Source organism: Dermacentor silvarum, chromosome 1, assembly GCF_013339745.2.
Source record: "Dermacentor silvarum isolate Dsil-2018 chromosome 1, BIME_Dsil_1.4, whole genome shotgun sequence".
Lineage (NCBI taxonomy): Eukaryota > Metazoa > Arthropoda > Arachnida > Ixodida > Ixodidae > Dermacentor > Dermacentor silvarum.
In genome coordinates this window covers 158,688,594-158,711,274 of record NC_051154.1, presented here as the reverse complement: position 1 = coordinate 158,711,274, position 22,681 = coordinate 158,688,594, and the positions used below count along the sequence as shown (strand labels likewise).

Below are 22,681 nucleotides of genomic sequence, written 5' to 3'. Positions count from 1 at the left end.
GTCATCGTCTCTGTACTGTGTTCCTCAAGATGAAGGTTATACATTGAATAATTTGGACAAGGCCCAGAGGGCAGTAAGTGCACAGCACTGCAAACTTCGAAAGCTATAGCCGCACAAGACTTCAACTCAAATGAAGCAGTGAAGTATGCACTGCAACAATCGTTTGATCAAGAACTGCAGAAACACTTTGCATATTTTCTTTCTTTCCAGAGGTTTGCATCAGAGTGACGAACCGAAATATGTTTCGTTCCAGTTCAATTCTAGAGCGAAAAAATAATGCTCAATGAGGTTCCACATGGTTCAAGTTCATTTGCATAACCAAAATAGCACAAATTTATTTTGTAGAAAAAATCTATGCTGCTACTAAGCTGTATTGAAATATTATGCCTGCTATTTGTTCTTCAGGCTGCACGTAGTTACAAAATAATTATTAAGATCCAACACCAATGCTGGAATCTATGTGAAACGAAGCTTTATTGAAGGGGAGAATATATTGAGAAAATGCAAAGAGTCCTCCAGCCTGCTATTCTGCTCAGGGGGAAACGGAAGAGGAGAAAAATGGGAGACTGAGGAGTAATGATGAGGACAGGGAGTGGGATGCGATCATATACACATTTGTGTTCGAAGTGTCCGTTCCCAGCTTTGAATTTAGGCCTGTATTAACTAAATATTCTGAGTGAGCCTTGATGGCTCACTTCATTGATATGTCTGGTCAGTGGCCCAGTACTAACACATTTTTATTGAATGGCCTATTGTTAATTGGTGCTAACGAAGAGATCAATACCTGCCGTTGAAAGTCATACTGGGGACAAGCAACAAGTATATCAGCTCCACTGTTTCAGGTACTTTGCACGCATCGCAGTCCAGCGAGTGCGCATGTCGGATGCGATGCAAATATTGTCGCGTTAACACAATACTCAGTCTGCCTCCTCACACAATACGCTGAAAACTGTACTAACGGTGCTGCTACTTTTTAAAATCACGTGAAGATGGTGTGTATCTACAAATGAGGTGCATAGTTTAGCCACAACTGCAGGCAATGCATCGTTGAAAAGCTCAAGGTGGCCAACCTTAACCGAAAACCGTTTTTTTCCTTTCAGTGTCGCTCCACAGTGAAAAGAAAGAAAAAACAACATTCTTTTTTCCTGTTTCCGGTTTTCATTTCAGTTCTGGTTCGATGCCCTGGTTTGCACTATGTGTGTGCAGAACTAGTGCAGGACAATAAGTGTGGCAAGCAAATTGTTCAATGATAGGCTCCGAGTCAAAATGGTGTCAGCAGCGAGATAGATGCTGCTAACACCAATCGGCAAAGAAAATGAAAGGTGTTCCAGTTGCAAACTGTGCGCTAACAATGCTAGATTTACTTACTACACTGTGGTGATGAATTACATTTTCGGCCTGTTGGTGAGGGCAACAGATTTGCGAGATAGACTCAATTGCCACAACTGCAAAAAGCACACCTATGAAGATGTGTGTTGTACTGTTACCACTTCCTAAACAGATACCGTAGAACCCCACTGTTAGGTTCCCGGGTGCTGTGTTTTCCCGGCTGTTGCGTCGTTTTTGGTCGGTCCTAGCACAGCTCTCAGAACACAATGCATTGGTAACTCCGCTGTTGCGTTGCAACTGTGGGACCGTTCCCACATCATACATTGTGAACTGCCACCACACGCCGGCCCGAGAGGCCATTTTGACTTTTCACGTCATTTTGCTTGGTGGCTTGACGATGGCATTGGCCACCCAAAGTGCCGGGGGCGCCAACTATGACGTATATTCGGTTTCTGCCAGCAAAAGTATGGCCCTTGAGATCCGTATTTGCTATCTAAAGATGGTGTCTATGACGTGTTGTGGCCCTAAAATTGGTTTTGGCTCATATATGTTCTGTATAAAGTCCAAGGGCGATAACGCCGTCGCCGCGCGCTGTATGCTGTATGTGCGAGTGAAAGCGTGTGAGGGGAGCCGACGACCGCGTCTAAATCTCGCGCGTGCAAGAAAAAAAAGCAGGGGGGAAGTGCGTCTTGTTTCGTTGCGCTCGAGACACCGGCGAGGGAGCGAGGGGGGAGGGATAGCGGGCGACGTTGTACTCTGGCATCAACTGCGTACTGCGCGGCTGCGCCCGGGCCATATGTTGAAAGCGATCTGCGTTGGGGGCAGAGTCTAGGCAGTGTAGGTGCGTTGGCGGCTCGTAGCTTTGTGCATGCTGTGTGTTCTCGACGCTCAGTTTGCGTTGAAGCGATAGACAACAGCACGAAGGTCACTTCAGTCGCTTCTGCAGCGGCGCTTCCTTACGCCAGCGTTTGACAGCGCGTGTCCGCGCTCATCGAGTGTGATGTGTTCATGTTTGCCTGTGTGCGCTGACACCATGCTTGTTAATATAGTGAATAAGCGAATCTTTACAAGTTTATACGGACAATGAAACTACCATACTGCTTACTTTGTACAGCTGCCTACTAATTTGCAATCGCAATCAATGCTTCGGCTTTCGGGCAAAACTACGACTTTTTTTCACACGTAAGAATAATGTGTGCAGTTCAACACTACTCCCATTTCTAAATTTTGCCTGTTTCTCAGCTCTCGCGTTTCCCAGCTCTTACGGGGTTTTTTTTACGGTACCGTGAAAAACATATCAGCGGGGTTCTACTGTATTTGCTCTTCTGGAGCAATCACTGTGTATTCTTGTGTAAGTGGTGGACAATTTTTTATTTTATTTTTTATATTTGGGTCCGAATTACTAGGATGTGGCCCGCACAAGTAAAAGGAAATAGAGTACTTTAGCATACTGTTACCATTCTGCTGTTACCACTACTGCTTCCCTTCAAATTGTGCATGCATGGTAAGCCCAGTACAAGCACAGTTGGCAGCATATGGTATCAGTAACAGTAATGTATGACGGTAATAATGTACTCATAATTACAAGCTTAGAAAAGCAGACGTGCTTGCCATTTTACAGTACAACCTCGTTAATTCGAAGTCTGCCCGACTGCGAAAAATCTTCATTTAGACGGATTTTCAAATTACCCAAGAAGAAGAAATAAGCCCAGAAAAAGTTCAAAACTGCACAGCGCAAGCATGTCACGTTTGTTTTCCAAGTAGCAGGACTACTTGAAGCAATCAGTGATGCAGGATTGCTTGGTACGGTAGTTCGCGGCACCAAGGTTCATGATCTTTAGCCCGCTAATCATAAGCAGCATCTCATAGTGCCCACCGCTACACTCAACAAAGCTGTGGATGACATTTAGGGACCCGATAACAGTCGCTAAAGCGGGCGCACGAGTGGTCTCATAATCGTCCCTGCCATCGCCTACTGGCACACTGTCAGCGACTTTGTCTTCCACGCGCGAAATGTCTGCATGTCTGCTTCTATGTTCAACTAGTAGGCCTAGTCTGTACATTCCATTGCCGTGTTTGTACACCAATGTAAACGTGCAGGTGGTCGAGATTTTTAATGCGGTCAGGAATCGTATGCACACAACACACCAGCAGTGGAGAAAACCTGACAACATGTGTGAATAAAGCTGGTATTTACATGAAAAAAACCAGAAATGAAAAAGTAAATGATGATGATGCTCTCACTTACTTCTTTGTAGTGGGCAGAAACACATGAAATTAACTTGCACTACCACACATTGCACAGCTGTACGGAATATCAGCACCCACATTGTGGAATCGCTCTAGTGACGTCCTCTCAGCTCCGATCTCAAAAGCCATCATTTATGTAGTGCAAGTGCCAGAAGCAATCAACATTACAAGATAGAAGTGACTGTAGAAGCCCGAAACACGTCACGCCACATTTCTGACGCTGCCTCCGAGATATGTGAGAAGCCTGAAGCGGGCTGCAGTGTGCCAGTCTCAGAGGCCACAACCGGAAACTACAAATCATCTGAATGGATGTGCGTGGGCTGTTCTCAATCTATCCAGTATATTTCACATTACAAATTAAGGGAGAGCCCAAATTCTACGAATTAACCAAATTCTCAAATAAATCAAGAGAGGATTATTGAGGCCTTAATGCATGTGACAATCCTGGACAGCCTTATTTGCCTTCGTTTGCTAGCTCAAATGCTGGCAAAATTCCAGTCGACAGCACAGGCACATAGTTCAGGCGGTGCAGGAACAATCACTGCCTATGGAAATTTCTTTGAATTGGCGCCACACGAACATTGAATGACACCAAGGACACAAGCGCTATGTAGGTATGTGGCGCTTGTGTTCCTAGTGTCATTCAGTGTTCGTGTCTTTCAGTGATGTCGTTTCGAAGAAATGAACCCTTACCAACTCACCCAACTGTCAGTTCTGCCTACGGAAAGCAGCCAACATTGCATGAATGCATATGCACAAAGGAAAAGTGTGATGGGACAAGCCACAGGGCAACATGGAATTCAATGCACTAGCACTTGTTCAATGAAGAGGATCAATATGTGCGAGGTTCGCCGCTGCCTATATACTACCGACGTGTAGGTTGCTGGGTTGCACATAATATCACAATAATAATCTACTAAAAGTACTGCTCCTGGTACATTGAGCTTTTGTGAGGAAATCAGCAGTAACCGGCGCCATATTGAAAAGGCGTCATGTTGGCTTTACGTTATGCTTATATTTTTGTGAATTTGGCTATCTCGAAACTTCGCTTATCTCGAAAATTTTTCCAGTTTTTACTTCTTAGAGTTAACGGGGTATTACTGTAGATGCATTCACCAGTGAGCTATTGCCTAAGTTGCTCTTTGTTTGGCAGTCAGTGCAGAGTTTTTAGCATGTGTAATGCACAGCATAGCACAGCAATGCCATAGCACCGCACAGCTTGAACAGTATGAAACTTGTAAAATTGGAAATTCTAGTGCCCAATGCAGCAATCGTTTGCAGCACGAGTTTCAGCACTGTAGTCATTCTCACTTTTCTTGCAAAGGTAGCTATTTGCTGTTTTAGGAGACCAGTCAATAAAGCATTTATGAGACTTTACATATTTTTTTCACTACATAAACGTACACTTGCACAATAAATGTTCCCTAATAATTTTGTTTGTCCATTTGAAAATTTGACCATGGACAACTTGGAAATCTTGTTCCAGTCCAGTGAATTTTAATTTAACAAGCCATTACTGTACTGTACATTTGACACTGAAAACAATCATGAGATCCACTCTTTACAATACACACTAAATTCACTATTAATACAGTCAACTCTTTCCTCACTGTGCCTGAGGTAATCAATCAAGTTGATCAATATCTTTTCAACACGCTGTAATGATTGTTATTTGATTGTTATTTTTTAGTAATAGTATTAAGTGTACTTTAATTCACAGCATATGTACAACATATGAGAAATGCTTCGCATCATGCGGAGTTTTTACTCAGACAAGAGCATGCTTTCAATTTCAGTCCAACCTTTAGTAGAAGCGTGGCTAGTTGTTTGACCTTATGCTACTTTAACAGAACCAGAGCAAATAACCTCATTCTTTACAATGAATACAGGACACAAAGTGATTATGTATGATGTTAGGCCAACTTGCCTCCAGAGAGAAGCTGCTTATCATGCATGTTCAATGAGTAAGAAGAAAGCGATGAATGTTCCCTGCCCTGACAGTTATTGCTTAAAAAGCCCAGAAGAATGCAGAAAGAAAGGAACCACAAGCTTGCTTCAAGGAGTCTTGCTGGCACTACCTGTCTGTTTTTAACATTTTTAGAGACAGCTATCCTGCATAGCATGGGCATCATCATGGCTCACACGAATCTAAGTGAAATCTTCATGAACTTGTTTAGTATAGGTTAACTCTAGATGAAATATAAATGAATATTTTGGAAATATCTAGAGATTCACAGTTAGCATAATGCTTAACACAAAAAGTGAAAAGATACCAATCTACGAAATCAATGCTATTTTAAACATGTCAGAAATGCTAGATTTGCACACATAGACTCACTGCATGCATGCCACTATACTGTACACACTCACTGTACAGGGTGTCCTAGCCAACACTAGCCAAGCTGTTGTTTGTTTAATTATTTTTTTCTAATTACTCAAGTAATCAACACACAAATTATGTTGGCGGTGGAAGAGGTCAGATGATTGCCCACCGTATAGGTCTCATAACCATATATTGTACCATTTTTTTTCTTTTACAGCGTAAGCTGGTATGGGCTCATTCCAATAGCCGTTTCGGTTTGCGATGATGCTGGCAGCGCCGGCGTTGGGCCGCAATCGCTATCGCCGGATATGGGAAAAAAGTACGCGTTTCCAGCCGGGATCGAACCCGCACCCGCTAAGTGGGAGCCAGATACACTACCACTGAGCCACGCAAGCGCTTGCTATCGGGCGGCAGAAAATGCCCTATAATGCAAGCGCCCAGGGGCAGACGACCCGCGCCTCCACCAGTACAGTGGTGTCATCTAGTAAGGTGCCTGCAAATGCAGCAGGCGTTTGCGTGCGCAGGCGCATATGACGATATTCGATTCAGACGAGGCGCGCAATCAACGCGCTCCCGAGCTGCCGAGCCTCCGCAAGTATGGTGGCGCCATCTAGTTAAGGTGCCTGCAAACGCGGCGCGCCCGACATGTAAGTTGCAGTTGTAAGGCTTGATCGGGCTCAGTACACTGCTGTGCAGAGAGCATTACAAGCCGCAGCTCGCCGTCGACGCTGGGCGGACAGTTCAGATCGTTCTCGTCCAAACGAGGCGAACAGACTGCCGTGAAGACCCTGTTGTGCGTGGTGCCCAAATTGGAGCTACTCTTGAGCCGCTCCACCAGCTTACACTGTGACTGTGCTGCGTGTGCCGCGCAGGCCTGCGACTTTTTTTTCTATCTTTTTCTTTCTTCTTTTTTAAAAAGCTTCGCTGATGTAAAATGACGCAAAATCCACAGTATAGGGAGTTGAAGTGGATCTCTTTGGCCTCGTTCTGCCAACTAGGCACAATGAATGGAGGGTTCTCCTGTCATCTCTTGAATGAGGGAGCGGCATGCCTGTGCGATGAGTTAGGGTGCAGTGGGGCTCAGGGGGATGCATGCAAAGTATGTGTAGAGGTGCACAGGGAAAAGCGATGCTGTAAGGCATGCATGCAATGAAGCATATGAAAGAAGTGTCCAGGCTGCAGGCAATCGCTGTGGGTCACAAAGGTGTGTCCCAAGGAAACATTTTCAGCCATCACAGTTTAACGATTGCTCAATGTGACATAAAACTGTGTTCAAATGTATTAAAATGTAGCCACGCAAAATTATTATTAACTTAAAGGCTTAAATTGTTCGCACTGAAAGAACAGAAATGGTCCATCACCATAAACCACAAAAGTAAGCATAAGCATACAACTAACCTTCCAAAAGATTGTGATTCAGAAGGTCCTGCTGTCAGTGGAACCACATTTGATGACATCAGCATAACTTTTGGAACTGCACTCGCAACACGACTTTCACTCCACGTTGGTATTGCACGGGGCACCATGGAACCACTACGGGCAGTTCCCATCCCAAAGGAGGCTAGAAAATTTAAACAAATTTAACAGCATCTTAATAAAACTGATAAAGCATAATTTACTGCTACACTGCTCTTGCTATTCTGTAAGTGAGAAAGAGTTTTGTGCTGTCCAGCTCCTTCCTGTCCAAAAATTTTGAGCATTGTCCCTTTGGCTATCTGTCAAACTTCACTGCAGTGCACCAGCGTAACTCAATGGGCAACATTCTCAAAAAATGATATATCAGAAGGCTGCCCGAATTTCAACAACTTTCAGTTAGCAATGTCGAGTGGGTAAGCCCTTTTATTGACATGCATATTTACGGCACTTAGTCGCACCTCTTTACTGTGCTATTCGTAGCAGTGTTTTGATCAGGCTTAAAACATGTAACGGGAAGGTAGCGAATAAGTGCTATAAATATGCATGTTGTTATAAGGGCGCACCCTCCCGATGTTGCTAACTAAAAGTTGTTGAAATTCAAGCAGCCTTTTCAGATATCGTTCTTAGAAATGTTGCCCAGTAAGTTATGCTGGCATATTGCGGTTAAGTTCGACTGATGGCTGCAGGGGCAATTTCCAAAATTCCTGGGTACGTTTTCTAAAATGGAGTGCATCTCAAGCCATGGTCTGTTTGAATACTCACAGACCTTAATAGACCTCAAGTTGGTGCACAGGTATTGCTTATTGATGAGAAACATCTGTCAAAGTGTAAGAGGAAGTTCAAGCAATGATCTAGTTGCGTGCAGCCATGCTCTTCACTTAGATTCACATCAAATCTAAAACAGAATGTAGGGTCAATGATGAATCAACACTGGCACTTTAACTGCCTTCCATAGGACTTGACATCAGCACCCACATTTTCATCACACACAATCACTTATCTCTTCGATGTGGACAAAGCATCGCCACAAATCTTTTTCTTTTATCACAGAACTATGAGCAATTAATAGAGTGCAGATTTCAGGGAGAAAAAATAGGTGAAATTAGGACAAAAGCATGATGAAAAATGCAAAACAATTGATACACCTTCCAGGACAATGTGCAAAGCTCTAGATACATTTCAAGTTCCTTTATTGGCATTAAATAGTTTGGCACGCCCTTACAACAAAAATAAATGCTTTATTCGCTTGCATTGAAAGAAATGGTCAACAACATGTCAAGTGTCTGCTTGCTTAGCTTGAGTCATTTCAGTGTTAACAGCAAAGGGAGAACAAGTGTACTAGTGCATTTAATAACATGAGTACTTGTTAGGCAATAACATGAGTACTAGTTATGTGGCAAAGTGGAATGAGCCACTTGCTATTTTGTGCAAGTGCAATCATTCAATGTCAGGGTTTCTCTAACGCAACTTGTGAAAGTTGTCTTTAGCAGGAGAATCCAACTTCTGCGAAAGAATCCAAGCTTTCAAGTTGTGGCGATACATCAAGCACTGCCTGCTGTTTCCAGCTTCGCAATCGCACCCCTACTTAGTAACTCCTACTTCTCCATAACTAACAGCTCCCTGGCAAGAATGTCCTTGGTTACGCTTTCTTGTAGCGATTTTACCAGAGTAGATGTCAGCTTCAATTTCTTCATGAAGTTTGCCACTTTATCGAACTTTTCCTTGAAGTACAGTTGGTCACAAAAGTTTATAGGGCACTGGTCTCACGACAAATGTGAATTTCTGCCCTGTTAAGGCATGGTACTTCTAATTTAAAAAATCATTGCTTAGATCACAAAAACTACTTGTACAGATTGAAACTTTCAATTCATGGCCATGTGCTCCGGCTGCACAGGAATTCAGCTGTCCTGCAAAATCCCTGTTTGAAAAACTTTTCTTGTCAACTGTACATAGTTTTGCCCGCAAACATGCTTCTCATCGTGTCACCACAAGTTCAGAAAAAACCCGCCGTGGCTGCTTAGTGGTTATGGTTTTAGCCTGCTAAGCACGAGGTCATGGGATCGTATCCCAGCCACGGCGGCCGAATTTCAATGGGGGCGAAATGCAGAAAACATGCATTCACTTAGATTAAACAACCCCAGGTGGTCCAAATTAATCTGGAGTACCCCACTACGGTGTGCCTCATAATCAGATGGTGGTTTAATTCAATTTTAAACCCATAATTTAATTTAAGTTCAGAACTTCAGCAGGCTGGGGGAGAGATGAAAAGCAAATGCTGCTCCACAGACTGACAAAACCATTGTCATGCCAGACACAGACACGTTTACTGCAGGGTGCACACTGCAAATCTGCTATGAGATACAACGCAGAGTGTGAGCAATGCATGCTTAAAGGGCAGCTGAATCACTTTTCGAAAAAAGTGAGGTTTGAATGAATTATTTTAGTTTTTCACCCCCTGAATACGAAAATGATAGTTTAAGAGGCAAGAAGTCACCGCAAGTTGCTTTAATTTAGCAAAAACAAGCCGCAGCGTCTGCGAGAGATGCCGCGGGTCATTTAACGGGCTCTGATGGCGAACACGATCGTGACGTCATCTTAGGTGTCCGCGAGGAGCGTGATTCGAATAGAGTGCGCACGTGACCCCTGTATTGTGCCATCCTCGCGCTCGGTCTTTCGCCGCTACGCTCGACATGCGAAGGGGGCGGTGCTTCAACGAAAATTTAAAGTGCGATTGCGGCGCTGGCACGGGCATAATTGAGAAAATAACTGTAGGAGCTGAGTTATACTATGTCAGTCTTCCAAACCCCCCGTAAATCTTCGAATTCTAAAGCCTCTTCAGTTTCCTTTTAAGTAAACATGCTCAAGGTTAGAAAACACTCATTTGAGGTTGTGTAATGCAGATTTTATGTATACAGCTCGATCAGTCATTACAGCAACCTCTGGCATTCAATCATAAATACAGGCAAACCCACTTATAACAATATTCAAGTGCCAAGAATCCCATTGTTATAACCGAGTTACACACACAAAAAAAGAAAAAAAAAAAAAAAAAAAAAAACTGAGGAGACAAGCATTCAACCATATAAACTAGACAGAAAGTAGCGTATTTATCACGTAATTTGTGCACATTTTTCCCCCTTATTTTTGGCTTCAAAAAGCAAATTACATGAAAATTTTGGAAAAATGTCCTAAATAACGTCTACAAAGGAACTCTAGTTATATATCCCCTGATTTTGCGACATCCCGGGTTTTACGGTGGATTAGTGCAGTCCTGGTGAACTTCCCACCTGCGTGCAAAACTACAAACCCTGATGCATGAGAAGCGCTGACAGATTCCAGCAGCTCTCTAACGGCAGCGTACCCTCTGTCAGGAAGAGGAGGCGCCCCTTCACATGTGGAAAGCTCTGACTGATTTCCTGGGCCCTCCTAGTCTCCTTTTTTCTTCCCTCGCGTTGGCTGCCCTCTCAACGTTTGTTTCCCTTCCCCCTCTTTACGTCACTCAGCTGCTTCCCGCCTTCATTCCTGCTTCATTATTGCACTTTCTCTCTCAGGGTTTTCTCTGTACAACTCCGAGCCGTGGAGCGAGCCGAAGAGGTCGCCGTCACGCATCGCCTGGCGGCCATCTGGCCTTCCTGAGGAGCCCATGAACTAGCTCCCCACTCTGACGAATAAAGTTGTCTCTCTCTCTCTCTCTCTCTGAGCAGCTACCTATCCCCATCACCAGACGCGTTCGCATACTTGGCTGACAGAGTTTTTGGCACTGTGCCAAGCTCGCTAACTACGCACAGTGCCAAGAGCACTGTCAGCCGCACACTTCAATGTGCACAGCGTGTCCTGTGACCAGTCTCGCTAAAGTGAAACTCTCCGAAGGCGATCACCTGAGAGTACCGCCTTTGTGTGTATGGAAAGCACAAGAGCATGTGCGAAGGTCAAAGTGGTTACCCACCAGAAGGCATGCAGATCATATCCAATACGCATGTTCCCTCACACAGTTTCGAGAGGCTGCTGCAGGGCAGAACTGGGAGCGCAAAATATGCGAGTAAAGTATTTTTTTTCAAAATCCAGGGTGATAATCTAGGGGTGCGTAATTTACGTGAGTAAATACAGTACAGTCAAACCTACTTCTAGCATTATTAGTTGTAACAAGGTTGTAGCAATACTTGGATGTAACAATGAGCAGCTGCTGTTCCTTAAACTATTGTGCATGTCCTATGGTTAAATAAACCACGCATTAGAGTGTTCCCATGCCGCATTATTGGCTCTAACAATTAAGTCTGGCTACTTGGTGTCTGTGCCTTTGTGCCGCACACCCCGCATGGCACACCTTTGTTGCCCCTCTCCGGTCTCCTCTCCATCCCTCCGACATAGGCAAGAGGGTGAAAATGATACTGGAGTGCGACAAAGCAGCTCGCACTTTTCACACTTTTTTTTTCTACGATTTTGCATTCTTTTTTCTTTCGGCACAAGCACCCAGTAGTTAAATTTCATTGTTAGAACCGACAATGTGGCATGGGAGCATTGCAGTAAGCGGTTTATTTTACCATAGAACACATACAAAAGTTCACGGTGCATCGGTTGCTCATTGTTATATCCGATACAGTCAATGACCGATTTTCCGGATGCCAGATTATTCGGACACCTTCGCAGCACCGCCACATACCCCATAGAGTCAATGTATAAGAACGTCTAAAAAGAACCTTTTTCATAATTACCTAGTTTAACCTACCAAATGTGCATATTAGCAAAAAATTTAGTTTCAAATTGTCAATGAATGACTTAAATGTGGTACATATATGAAAAGTTCCTCACGTGTACCAAAGTCTCGGTTATCCATGCGGGAATATTCCCTGCGGCTGTAAAGACTGGGTGGACTGAATAATCGTGTGGAGCTGCTTCGACTGGGCCCTGCTCGGGATACATCGAACATTGCTCCTCCAGCTGTGTCCCGACTACAGTTGTGTACACCAATGTCCTGCTGTAAAAAATGAAAAGCATTATAAAACTAAAATGTTGACTAAACCAAAAAGAAAGCAGTGCAAAGCAATTTCTACATATTTGTGTTCTATACATTCAAGAACATCCCACACCTCATGACATTATTAAAACTTCTGTTGAACAAGTTTGGCAAGTTCACCTGCATTCTGTGTTTTTTCGTCGAACTTGAATGAGTTGACTCAGCAATGGTGAGCTTAGTGTAAAAAAATAGGAAAAAGACCGAAAAACACAGAGCTTAGGCTTTTGACTGGCTTTGGATTTCCTCATTTTGTTCTTTTGTGCGTGCAGTGCTTAGTATTTGCATTAAACAAACTTAAAAAGTATATATTGAAAGTTGAGTCACAATAAAACTTTGTTCAGATGAATACTAGACTCAACAAAAAATTTATTGGCTGAGTGTGGTGTGAGAAGTAAAATGCTGAACTGAACTGAAATATATTCTTTCCCAAAAGAATGCAGTTATTTAATGTACTCTCATCACAGAGGTGCGTGATTAACAACAACAACAAAACTAAGCACTGCAAATAATAGTGTATATCTATTATCCTTTGATAGAGGTTAAAAGCTTGAAGGTAAGAAATTGCCCTGATAAAAGACAAAATTTAAGAAAAGACCATGTAATATTTTCTTTAAACATTATCCCTGAACAAAAAATTTCATGTAATTGCACTTTTAAATACATAGCAAGTTGCAAGCTGATGCACTAGGAAATGCAAATGGTTCTATGAAAACGTACAATTTTTTCATGGTATACATAAGAAACACTTGGCAAACAAAATGCCTCAAAATTATTATTATTATTACATAAACATATATAAACACCACAAAGAGAGAAAGAGAAGCCGGGTAGCAATTGCCTCCTGAAAGGAACATAACGCCCAACCTCTAGAAGGGGAAGAGAGGAGGAAGGAGATAAAGAAAGGGAAAAAGTAGAGGAAGGCACACCACAACACATCACAACTGGCTATGCGGCAAAGGCTGTTTGCACAGGTGGTTTATGCACTTTGGCAGACACAACTGTTGAAAACTAGTATAGTCAACAAATACCGAATTAAAAAGAAATTGTTAACATTTATGATAAGGCAATTATTGTACATACATGTTTGTATTCAAAACTTGAAGACAATCATATTCGAAGACAACTTCATTTTGTTTTATATATCCAGACCGCTTCTACACCAATGTACAGTCGCCGACCGATAATTTGGACTCGACGGAGATTGCCAAAATGCTCGTATAATCGGAAGTCCAAAATACCAGATTCGCCCAAAAATAAGTCACTTTATTCCACAAGTGCCCAAAAAAGGAGCCGTATTCTCATAAAATCACTTTTGGAGATACCTCAATTTCACATGACTAAAGCGCAAGAAGCATCGGCATCTGCGAGCGACGTCATTCTTAGCACAGTGCCAAGCACGCTATGTGCCAAGCACGCTATCTTATCACTGCGCAGAAATGCTGCCACTGCCTGTGGTAGTCATGTGAAATATGAAAATATATTTCGAAGGTGATCTTAAAGAATACATCCAAGGTTTGTAAATTAATGTTGCTGCACGCACATTTTTATTAATTTATTTATTACATACTGCCAATCCTAACTATTGCAGGAAGGGGGGGGGGGAAATCGGGGGAAAAAAAGTACAGATAAAAAAAGTGTCAATACATAGTTACAGATATTATTTGAAGTGGATTGGAGCAAAAGTCACATGGTGAAAACATTACAAACAGACATACCGCAAATTCCTGTGAATGATCACATTCTGTAAAGTACACAAGAAATATACAAGTGCACAAGTACACTAGTACACAAGAAAAGTACACAGGATTTTAACTGTGGGTGGTACGTAAGTGATTTTCAAGTAATGACAAAAATTTATTCATATTGTTACAATAGTTTGTGTTGAAACGGTATTCTTCTGACCTTAGTGCATACGCTTGCCCTTGGCCTATTCTGTGGCTGTGATTTTCTAGCAATGGTTTTTTTTTTTTGTTATACCTTTTCACGCTTTTTGCGCTCCATAAGTCATCAGAGCAATGCTCTACATGCGTTATCAATGGGATTAACCGGCTAAGAGCCGTCAATGATAAGAGTGGCGAAGAATCGAGCGGAAGGCGCTGCTACAAAATCGCAGCCTGTATCTTGAACATTGTCATGCTGTCCCTACAGAGAGACGAAAGTACAGTCAATGCATGCACCGAATCCTAATCGGCGACTACTCGCAACAAAACATCATCATCATTGGCGACTACTAGATCGACTAAGCTTTGCTAGTTTCGGTTTTATGGAGCACTGGCAACATGGCCGACAACCATGCCGGGGACGTCTCAAAGCGCAAATACCACTATTTTTGCTTGACTCGATGGCCAGAATTAGCACACAGTCGCGCAGCCGGAGTCTGAATTATTGAACAATGTGCTGTAAGGTGTCAGAAATCTAGATCGTCCTTATACATTAGGTCTACATGCATTAGGTCCTTATACATTAAGTGGCAGTGCCACTGGGCTGTCCGAATAATCAAGCAAGTCCAAATTATCAAAGTCTGAATAATCGGTAGTTGACTGTATTCATAATCAAAATTGATACTGAGTGCAGTAATTTCGCATTCACAGGCGGAAGTCTTGACACAAAGACAAAGTCCGCCTCCTTATGTCACACAGCTGCTTGAAAGGCAAAGGGGGAAACCAGTCTTGTTCCTGCCAGCCAAAAGCAGGAGCGCAGCTGCCTGGCTTCTGGACTGGCATACTATGAGGAACAAGCTATGTCACGTGCGGGGTTCATCTTTGAATTGAGGCTCCTTCCTGTGAATGTGAAATTAGCACACTCAGTGTCAAATTTAATGATCAATATCTCAGCACAGAAGCAGTATGAAAGTAAAAAACAAAATAGAGTTGTCTTCGAATACATTCGTGTTCAAGTTTCTAATATAAAAATGCACCATAATCAGAAAAATTGAAAAGTTAAGCAACAATTTTGTTTATTTATGTAGTTCTTGAATTTAACTGTTTGTGCAAACTGTGTCTGTCAAAGAGCATAAACCACCTGTACAAGCAGCACTTGTGTAGCCAGCATAGCCTTTTCAGTGGTGCCACTGACGAACTGAGATTTGGAGCAATTTTTGGAGCAACAAAATCTTAATTTTGGGGCAGTTTGGAGCATCCAGATACAGATTTCGGAGCACTTTGGAGCTAATAAATACCAGCTGCTGGACACGTCCTAAGTTATTTCAAACACTTAAAATTGACAAGCGTTATTCCAGAAAGTATTTGCTTGCTGTAAAACAATGTTGCTCTGCCTCTAAATATATGAGTTTCCCTTTAATTTAAATGAAGACAACAAATCTGTTCACACAGTGTGCTGTAATTAGTTTACTTCAAGTTGAGTGAAGCTGCTCAGGTGTTGCCTTTTACATTGTATGATTTTGTCATTGACAGCTGACACTTTGTTATGTTTTCATCAAGGTGCTAGCATCAGTCAGAAACACCTGGCCAGACTCAATGTCATCAATGCTTCTGAGCCAAGCCAGCCTTGATGAGCCCCTCGTAACGCTCAGTCATTGCTTCAGACGACACTGCAGGTATTTTTCAATGGTCTGTTTTTCCTCGTAAAGCTGAAGCCTCTGTTCAGCAACTGTCCGATTCACAACTGTCGTTGACCGATTATTTCGACACCAGCAATTCAAACAAGCTCGATTATTTGGACTACTTTGAGACACCATCACTGGCCCATAAATTTAAAGTATAAGTACGACCGAAATTTCGGACACTTTAAGGTACGCCATTCTATCTAAATTCGGACTCCACCTGCACGACTGTGCGCTAATTTGACCGCCGAGTTGAGCGGAAATAGCAATATTTTGGCGTTGATACGTCGCTGGCATCGCCGTAGCATGGTGGTCGGCCATGTTTCCGACACCTCCTGGAAACTAAACTAGCAAAGCCTAGTTAATCCAGCACCGACCGCGCCCAAACCATCGGGCAAGCGAACTCCAGCAACTAGCGACACTAGCGACACGATCGCGGCGACTTAAGTTGATTAAGTGGCGCCGACTACACCCTCGATGTCTCCGCCGACGAGGACAGTGACTGTTTCAAAAAAAAAAAAAAAAAGCCCGCAGTCCTTCGGCTAGAATAGCGCAGTCGACTCCTGCGCGGCGATTTTGTAGCAATGCATTCCACTTGATTCTATATGCCGCCCTTATCATCCACAATTTCCTGCCGGCTGATACCATATAAGGCAGGCGGAGTGCCGCTCCTACACCACTGGCGAAGCGCAAGGAGTGGCAGCGGAAAAGGCATCGCTACAAAATCGCGGTCCTGTTGCCAAAGGTTGAAGATTCGGTGCATGCATTAATTGTACTTTCGTCTATTTGTGGCGACAGCATAAAAATGGTAGAGATACGGACTGACCAGATCGTAGGCAAGCGTATGTGCACGCAAATTTCTTCTTTATTTTTGGACGATCCCCTTTCCGGGATACTTTCACTTTCGCAACATTTCGCGCGACTAGCACTGGACACGTTGACGGATGATAGCGTTCCTGGCACACTACCAAGTATGCCGACGCTGACACTAGTGAGGCGAAATCACGCGTACCCGAAAGTGGTCAACCGAGAATAAGGTCTTTAGCCAATAGCGGAATAAATTCAGTTCTTTTATGGCGAATTTGGATATTTCCGACTCCCAATTATTTGGCCATTTAGGTGGTCCCCATCGAGCACAAATTATCGGTCGCCGACGTATAGATAACGTGAAGTTTGATTTATGAAGCCGCTTTCGCTATGCGCGCTATGCACATCTGCAGGCCACTGCGGCAACACACGTATTGCGCAGTCGCTAATTTTGGCGCACTTCGGCACAAAATCGTGTATTTTTATCAGGATGATGCAGGAAATCTCGTATGGCGCGATCTGGTGCATTTGGCACAGGAGTAGCAGCACTGCCTTTTTATTAATATCACTGATAATTTGACCTTGAAGGCCCTGTATACTGAGTTAAGCCTAAATAGAATTGACACGTATGCACGACTCTTTCTGCTAAAGCACTGGCTTGTTTGCACAGAAATTTCCCACGGAAATTTCATGGTGGGCTCACTTAATACTACACTTGTGTTTAGCTTGTTTTATTTAGTCCACAATAAATCCAAAGTGTGTATGATGTGCTGTGACACCACTTAGTAAAATGTTGATATTGCTGCAACAAAACAGTGACGAGGACAGGCACCTTTCACCATAACAGTAAGAGATGGTGTTAACAGCATTCCATTGCAGTGGGTTCAGCTCTCACCTGTGCCACAAGTTGTCTTTTCGGACACTTTCATTTCCCTTATTACTTCTACATCTCAATTCAAAAGAACAGTTCATTTCTGCTATGCGTTCCCTGGGCTCATTGTCTGCAGACTTCATGTAGTAGTTTAACAAGAAATAGGGCCCCTCAGATCCCCTTATTCTTCTCGCCATTCACGGAGTGACATTAATGTCTTTTTTATTTCGCTTGGCCACATGGTTGTTTGCGCCCATGTTGCAGTCCCTTGAAAGAGCCATAACAGCGACTGATTCTGGCCATCCAAAGACAACCATACACTTTGGGAAAAAACGAAGAGCACTGCAACAACAGCTGCACAGCACGGACACTCTGCAGGCTTGGAGACAGAACAGGCCGATATGACAAGACAGAACAGTGCTCTTTGGCATTGTTCTGAGAACTGTGCTCATTTCAAACATGCAGATTCATTTATAACTTGCATGTGAGGATGGGTGCTAATGCAATTAAGAGCAGCTGTGCAGCACTTTATAGTACTTCAGAGTTTGCTCCTCTAGATGCATGCCAATGTTCAGCACTACATGCTGTTGCAGTAGTTCCTCATAGCAGATCCAAAGCTATGAGGCTTGCAAGCACAGATTCTTGCGTAGCAAATTTAGTGCTACAGTTTGGAACCCGTTGCTTGACTAAGTGGCCTTGACAACTGGTCTCATCGGCAAATGCTTACTTGGGAGCTTCTTTGCAGGTTGCAGCTGCGTTTCTTTACGCGATTTGGCTTTGTTTTTTAATAAAGTATTTATTGAAGCTCTGCGATACTGAAAATAGAGTTCTCAACTTGTTTGAGTGAAAATGAGCATGGAACAAAAGAAATCAACACAACGCTGCTGTATAAACATTATTTCGCATTAAAAATGTACGAACAATTAATTGATTTGACACTGCCTAAATTCATAAGTGTGGTCAGCACAGCCACAGCATGGCAGAGGGCTCCCTCCTGGGTAGTGCTTTGTCTTTTGCAAAAATGGCGTTTGCAGACTCGCCTGTGCAGTATCGTTCCAAGCTGCTCCTTTAAGCAAAAGGAATGAAGCAGCTGGCGTTGCCAAGCTTGGAACAGTGTGGAGTGAGTGCAATAATGGTGCAAGCACAAACTCTGTAATAAAGAGATTGGCTGCACGTATGAATGTCAATGAGCACACCTTGTACAAATGGATGTTACAAGAGGGATAGAGAAATGGAGCTACTATCCCGTGCGATGTAGGGTGCCTTGATGTCAGTGCCACCTCCTGTTGTTCAGGGTGGTGATACCTTTTGACCAGGTGTGCGCTGCACCTCCGCCATATTGTGTTGGAGCTGTTGCAGCGGCCGTACATGTGCGTGCATTATTCAATGTGGCTCGGTCGCGTAGTCTGGTGTTGGTAATTTCCACAGTGCTATGCACGTGTTCGCTAAAGTGACTTTTCAGGCTCGTGACATGAGATGAAAGGTGCGTAACAGTTTTATTGCTAAAAATACTCCTTCATGCACCTATGTCTTAGGTTTTTCTGCGACTCAGAATGCAGGAAAGAATTGGCAAGAGCCTCGTTCATCTAAGCCATGATGCTTAAATCTGTGTCTTTGTGTAAACGGTCTTCAGAAAATTTTCTGAAGAACTATCGACAGTTTCCATCTAAGCCACGCGATGAGGCGATGAGAAGCCTAATCAAAACCAAATTTTCTTCGGGAGCTTTTTCTAGTTGTGGCTCAGCATTTATACTTGCACCGATTGTACCAACATGATGTAATGAGGAGGATGAAATACAGAAGTAAAACTGCTTGGACTGATATGTTTTCATATTTATAAGAATATGCATACAACTTGAGCTTTGTTTGGTCAATACTCTCGAGGTTATGTGCATGGCATTCAGTGGCTTCGGGCAGGTTAATGTGTTGGTGAGCTACCTTGAACCACATCTCAGTTATTTCCAGGCTGTCTTCCTGTGGTTTTACTGAATTGACAGCAATATATTTTGGCAATAAACTTTCCCTTCCTTTGGTGAGATGTGTCACAATGCTACTCTTTCTCACATTGCTGTACTCATCAATGGGTCATTGCATAACAGAACTAAGGCAAATTGTTTTTCAGCAAAACAGTTAGGCGTTATACAGGTAGGAAATTCTATACTATAGTACTTCAGACAAGAAATATTCACAAACCGAATGCATGATGGGCTTATGCCTTAGTCTAGATGTCTGTAACCATGGTATTCATTTATCAGTGTTTAACCCTGTAATGCCCAACGTATCACAAATGCTATGCTGAGTTTGATGCCTCAAAATGCTGACTGAAGTGCGGGAAACCTAATCCAAAGCCCATAGTTGCATTTTTAATATGCTGGAATGAAGTTTCAGCTGTGAATAGTACAACAATTCATTTGTTAATTAATTAATTAGTACACTAATTAACTTGTAACTGAAAAACATTTATAGTTTTTTTTATGCTACACTCGAACCCACTTATAACAATATTCAAATGCCACGAAAATTCCATTGTTATAACCGATAATTGTTATCACCAGGTTGCATGAAAAAAAAAATCTATAGGGGTATGGCACAGCTGTTGTGAGAAAACTATAATGGCGGGGAGGCCAGTGCCCCTCCCCACCACCTTCCTTCATCCAGCTGCTGATTGTGTTGACTCGTTTAACTGTTTAACTCAGCTTCCTGAGCTCCGATCGCGTGTAACAAGTCGCGGCTGTCGGCGATCAAGAATGGCACTGCTATAGTAAAGCCTCGTTAATTCGGATTTCACGGGACCGAAAAAAATGTCCGAATTAATCTAATGTTGAATTATCGAGGGTATCAAGAAAACAATAAACAAACGCTTTCTACGTCAACACGCTTTTATTTACTGAAAGAATCAGCATAATCATGTTTCTATTTTGCACAAAAGCAGTGCGGAAGCTGAAATTCTCGTCACCTCACGACTTCTTTCACAGCCAGCCGCGGCACGCGTCTTCATCTGAGACTACTTTTTCACTACCGCGTGCACATCCCCATAATTTTTTTGCCTGTGTCGCCAGGTCGCCGCCCATCGCGATGTAGACGGTGCTCCTCATCGACAGCTTCGAACTGAGTAAAATGGAACTACTGTTTGTTGCAACCGCAGCCGCTGTCGACGCGATCATTGATGGTGACCTTGCAGTTCTGAAGGCGCGCGGCCGACGCACGCACCGAGTAAAAACGAAACTGCGGTGGCTATCGACGCGATCATGGATGGCTACTCCTCAGAAGGCACGCCGCCGACGCGCTTACCAAGTCAAAACGAAACTACTGTTTGGTGCAACCATTGTGGACGAAACCGCGGCTGCTATCGACGCGATCATGTATGGCGACTATGCAGTCATGAAGGCACGCGGCCAACGCGGTGCTATGCGCAGCGGTAAACGCAAGAATAAAGGCTTTAAAGGCACAAATAGGCATGAAGCGTTCCGGCGTTGCTGTCATTCCAGTACGATTTTAACTGATGACTATGGCGATGCGAACTCCGTTGCTTCGTTTTGGTGGACGCTAATGCCGTTTTGGCTTGGCGCTCCGCCAGCCCAGTGCTATCAGCGCAGTTGGCGTGATCCATTCGCGTTTCGGAGGGTGGCGCGGAGTAGAGCTACGGGTGCAGCCCATTCATGTTCGGAGGGGTGCAAGGGCGACGGGAGAGAGGCGCGCGGCGGTGTGCAACTGCTCGAATTTCTTTGTTCTTTTCAAGGAGTTCGCATTCCATTCCCTTTCGACATGGACACCCAGTGGCCAGACTTCATCGTTATAACCGAAAATGCGGCATGGGACCATTGTAGTAAGCGGGTTATTTCACCATAGAAAACACAAAAGTTGACGGTGCAGCAGCAATTCTCATTGTTATAACCGAAATATTGTTAAAACCGGTATCGTTATAAAAAGTGGGTTCGATTGTAAAGTACTCTCCATGGCCAGACAAAAATGTCGACAATTTCTTCCAATCTTCGTTGCTGTGGAACTGTGTTTGGGCATTATAGGATTAAAGGTCGTACATTGTGCCTTGCTTTTGCTTTTCATTTATTAAAATTATTGAATTCTGTGGTGTTATGTGCCAAAACTACGATCCACTTATTAGGCATAGTTGGAGGAGTTCTGAATAATTTTGACAACCTGGAGTTCTTTAACAAGCACTTAAATCTAAGTACACCAGCGTTTTTGCATTTTACCCTCATTAAAATTCAGCAGCGGTGGCCGTGATCGAAACTGCGACCTCGAGCTTGCTTTTTAACATTCGTCTGCTAATGTAAGACTGTTTTTGGCTATGTGATCTTTATGAATGTTACTTTTTCCATGCACAATTTGTATCTCGATAATTACAGTACCTTCAGTTATTGGTAACACTGCCATATTTATTTACCTCCTCTTGCCGTATAGCCTTTGATGCCATTATGCAGGTATATTTTTACAGTCAAAAGTTGCATCAGCTTTTTTTGAAGGACGACCTCTAAACCTTAAGTATGCACCATATGTGTCAGCATTGTTTTCGAAACAAATTTATGAGTGTAAGCAAAATCAGAGCAAAAATGACTAGTTACCTACTGGGCTCGAAACTTAATATAATTCCACCTCCGTTTTTAAGGTGAGATGTAAATATTGCGAAGCACGTAAGCATACAAACTGCAAAAATTAAAAATTTTTACACTGTCAGCAAAAGAGCCTAAATTCCCACTGTCCGTCATAGCACGCCTTTATGTGTTCTGACACAATATCGCGGTGCAATAGAACGTGTCATCACCCTGTACGGAGAAGCATTGTACCAATGCACCCTAGTGCAATTTTATAAGCTGGCCATGTGCTCTTTCTGAATCCTCCAATTCCTCAAGTCTCCGCAACCCTCTTTCTCTGTACCTCGAAGGCGCACACCTTATCGGTGTCGGAGCAAATTTTCTACTGCTGCTGTCACAACAGCTGATCTCACTGCCCAGTTGCACAGTGTTCGTAGATGCTGCCATCGCCTGCGTTGTAGCGGTTACCACGAGCAGACGACAAGGCACGAAAGAACACCTTAAAGATGTGTTTGCCCTCCTGATTGGGCAGCTTCCATTGTTGAGAGGAACTAGT

The 22,681-nt window shown here is 43.3% G+C and overlaps 1 protein-coding gene across 6 annotated transcripts in view; it reads right to left on the bottom strand.

The window, feature by feature from the left end:
- LOC119436287 (protein virilizer homolog) overlaps positions 1-22,681 on the bottom strand; it is a 259,809-nt gene that overhangs the window by 15,232 nt on the left and 221,896 nt on the right. For 4 of the 6 annotated variants that reach the window (XM_037703092.2, XM_049656721.1, XM_049656729.1 and 1 more), the window contains 2 exons: positions 12,128-12,293; positions 7,301-7,463 (listed from right to left, as the gene is read on the bottom strand). In XM_037703092.2, the coding sequence (XP_037559020.2) occupies positions 7,301-7,463; positions 12,128-12,293 (329 nt within the window). The remainder of the gene's footprint in view (positions 1-7,300; positions 7,464-12,127; positions 12,294-22,681) is intronic. The other 2 variants (XM_049656719.1, XM_049656715.1) reach the window with 2 other exon arrangements.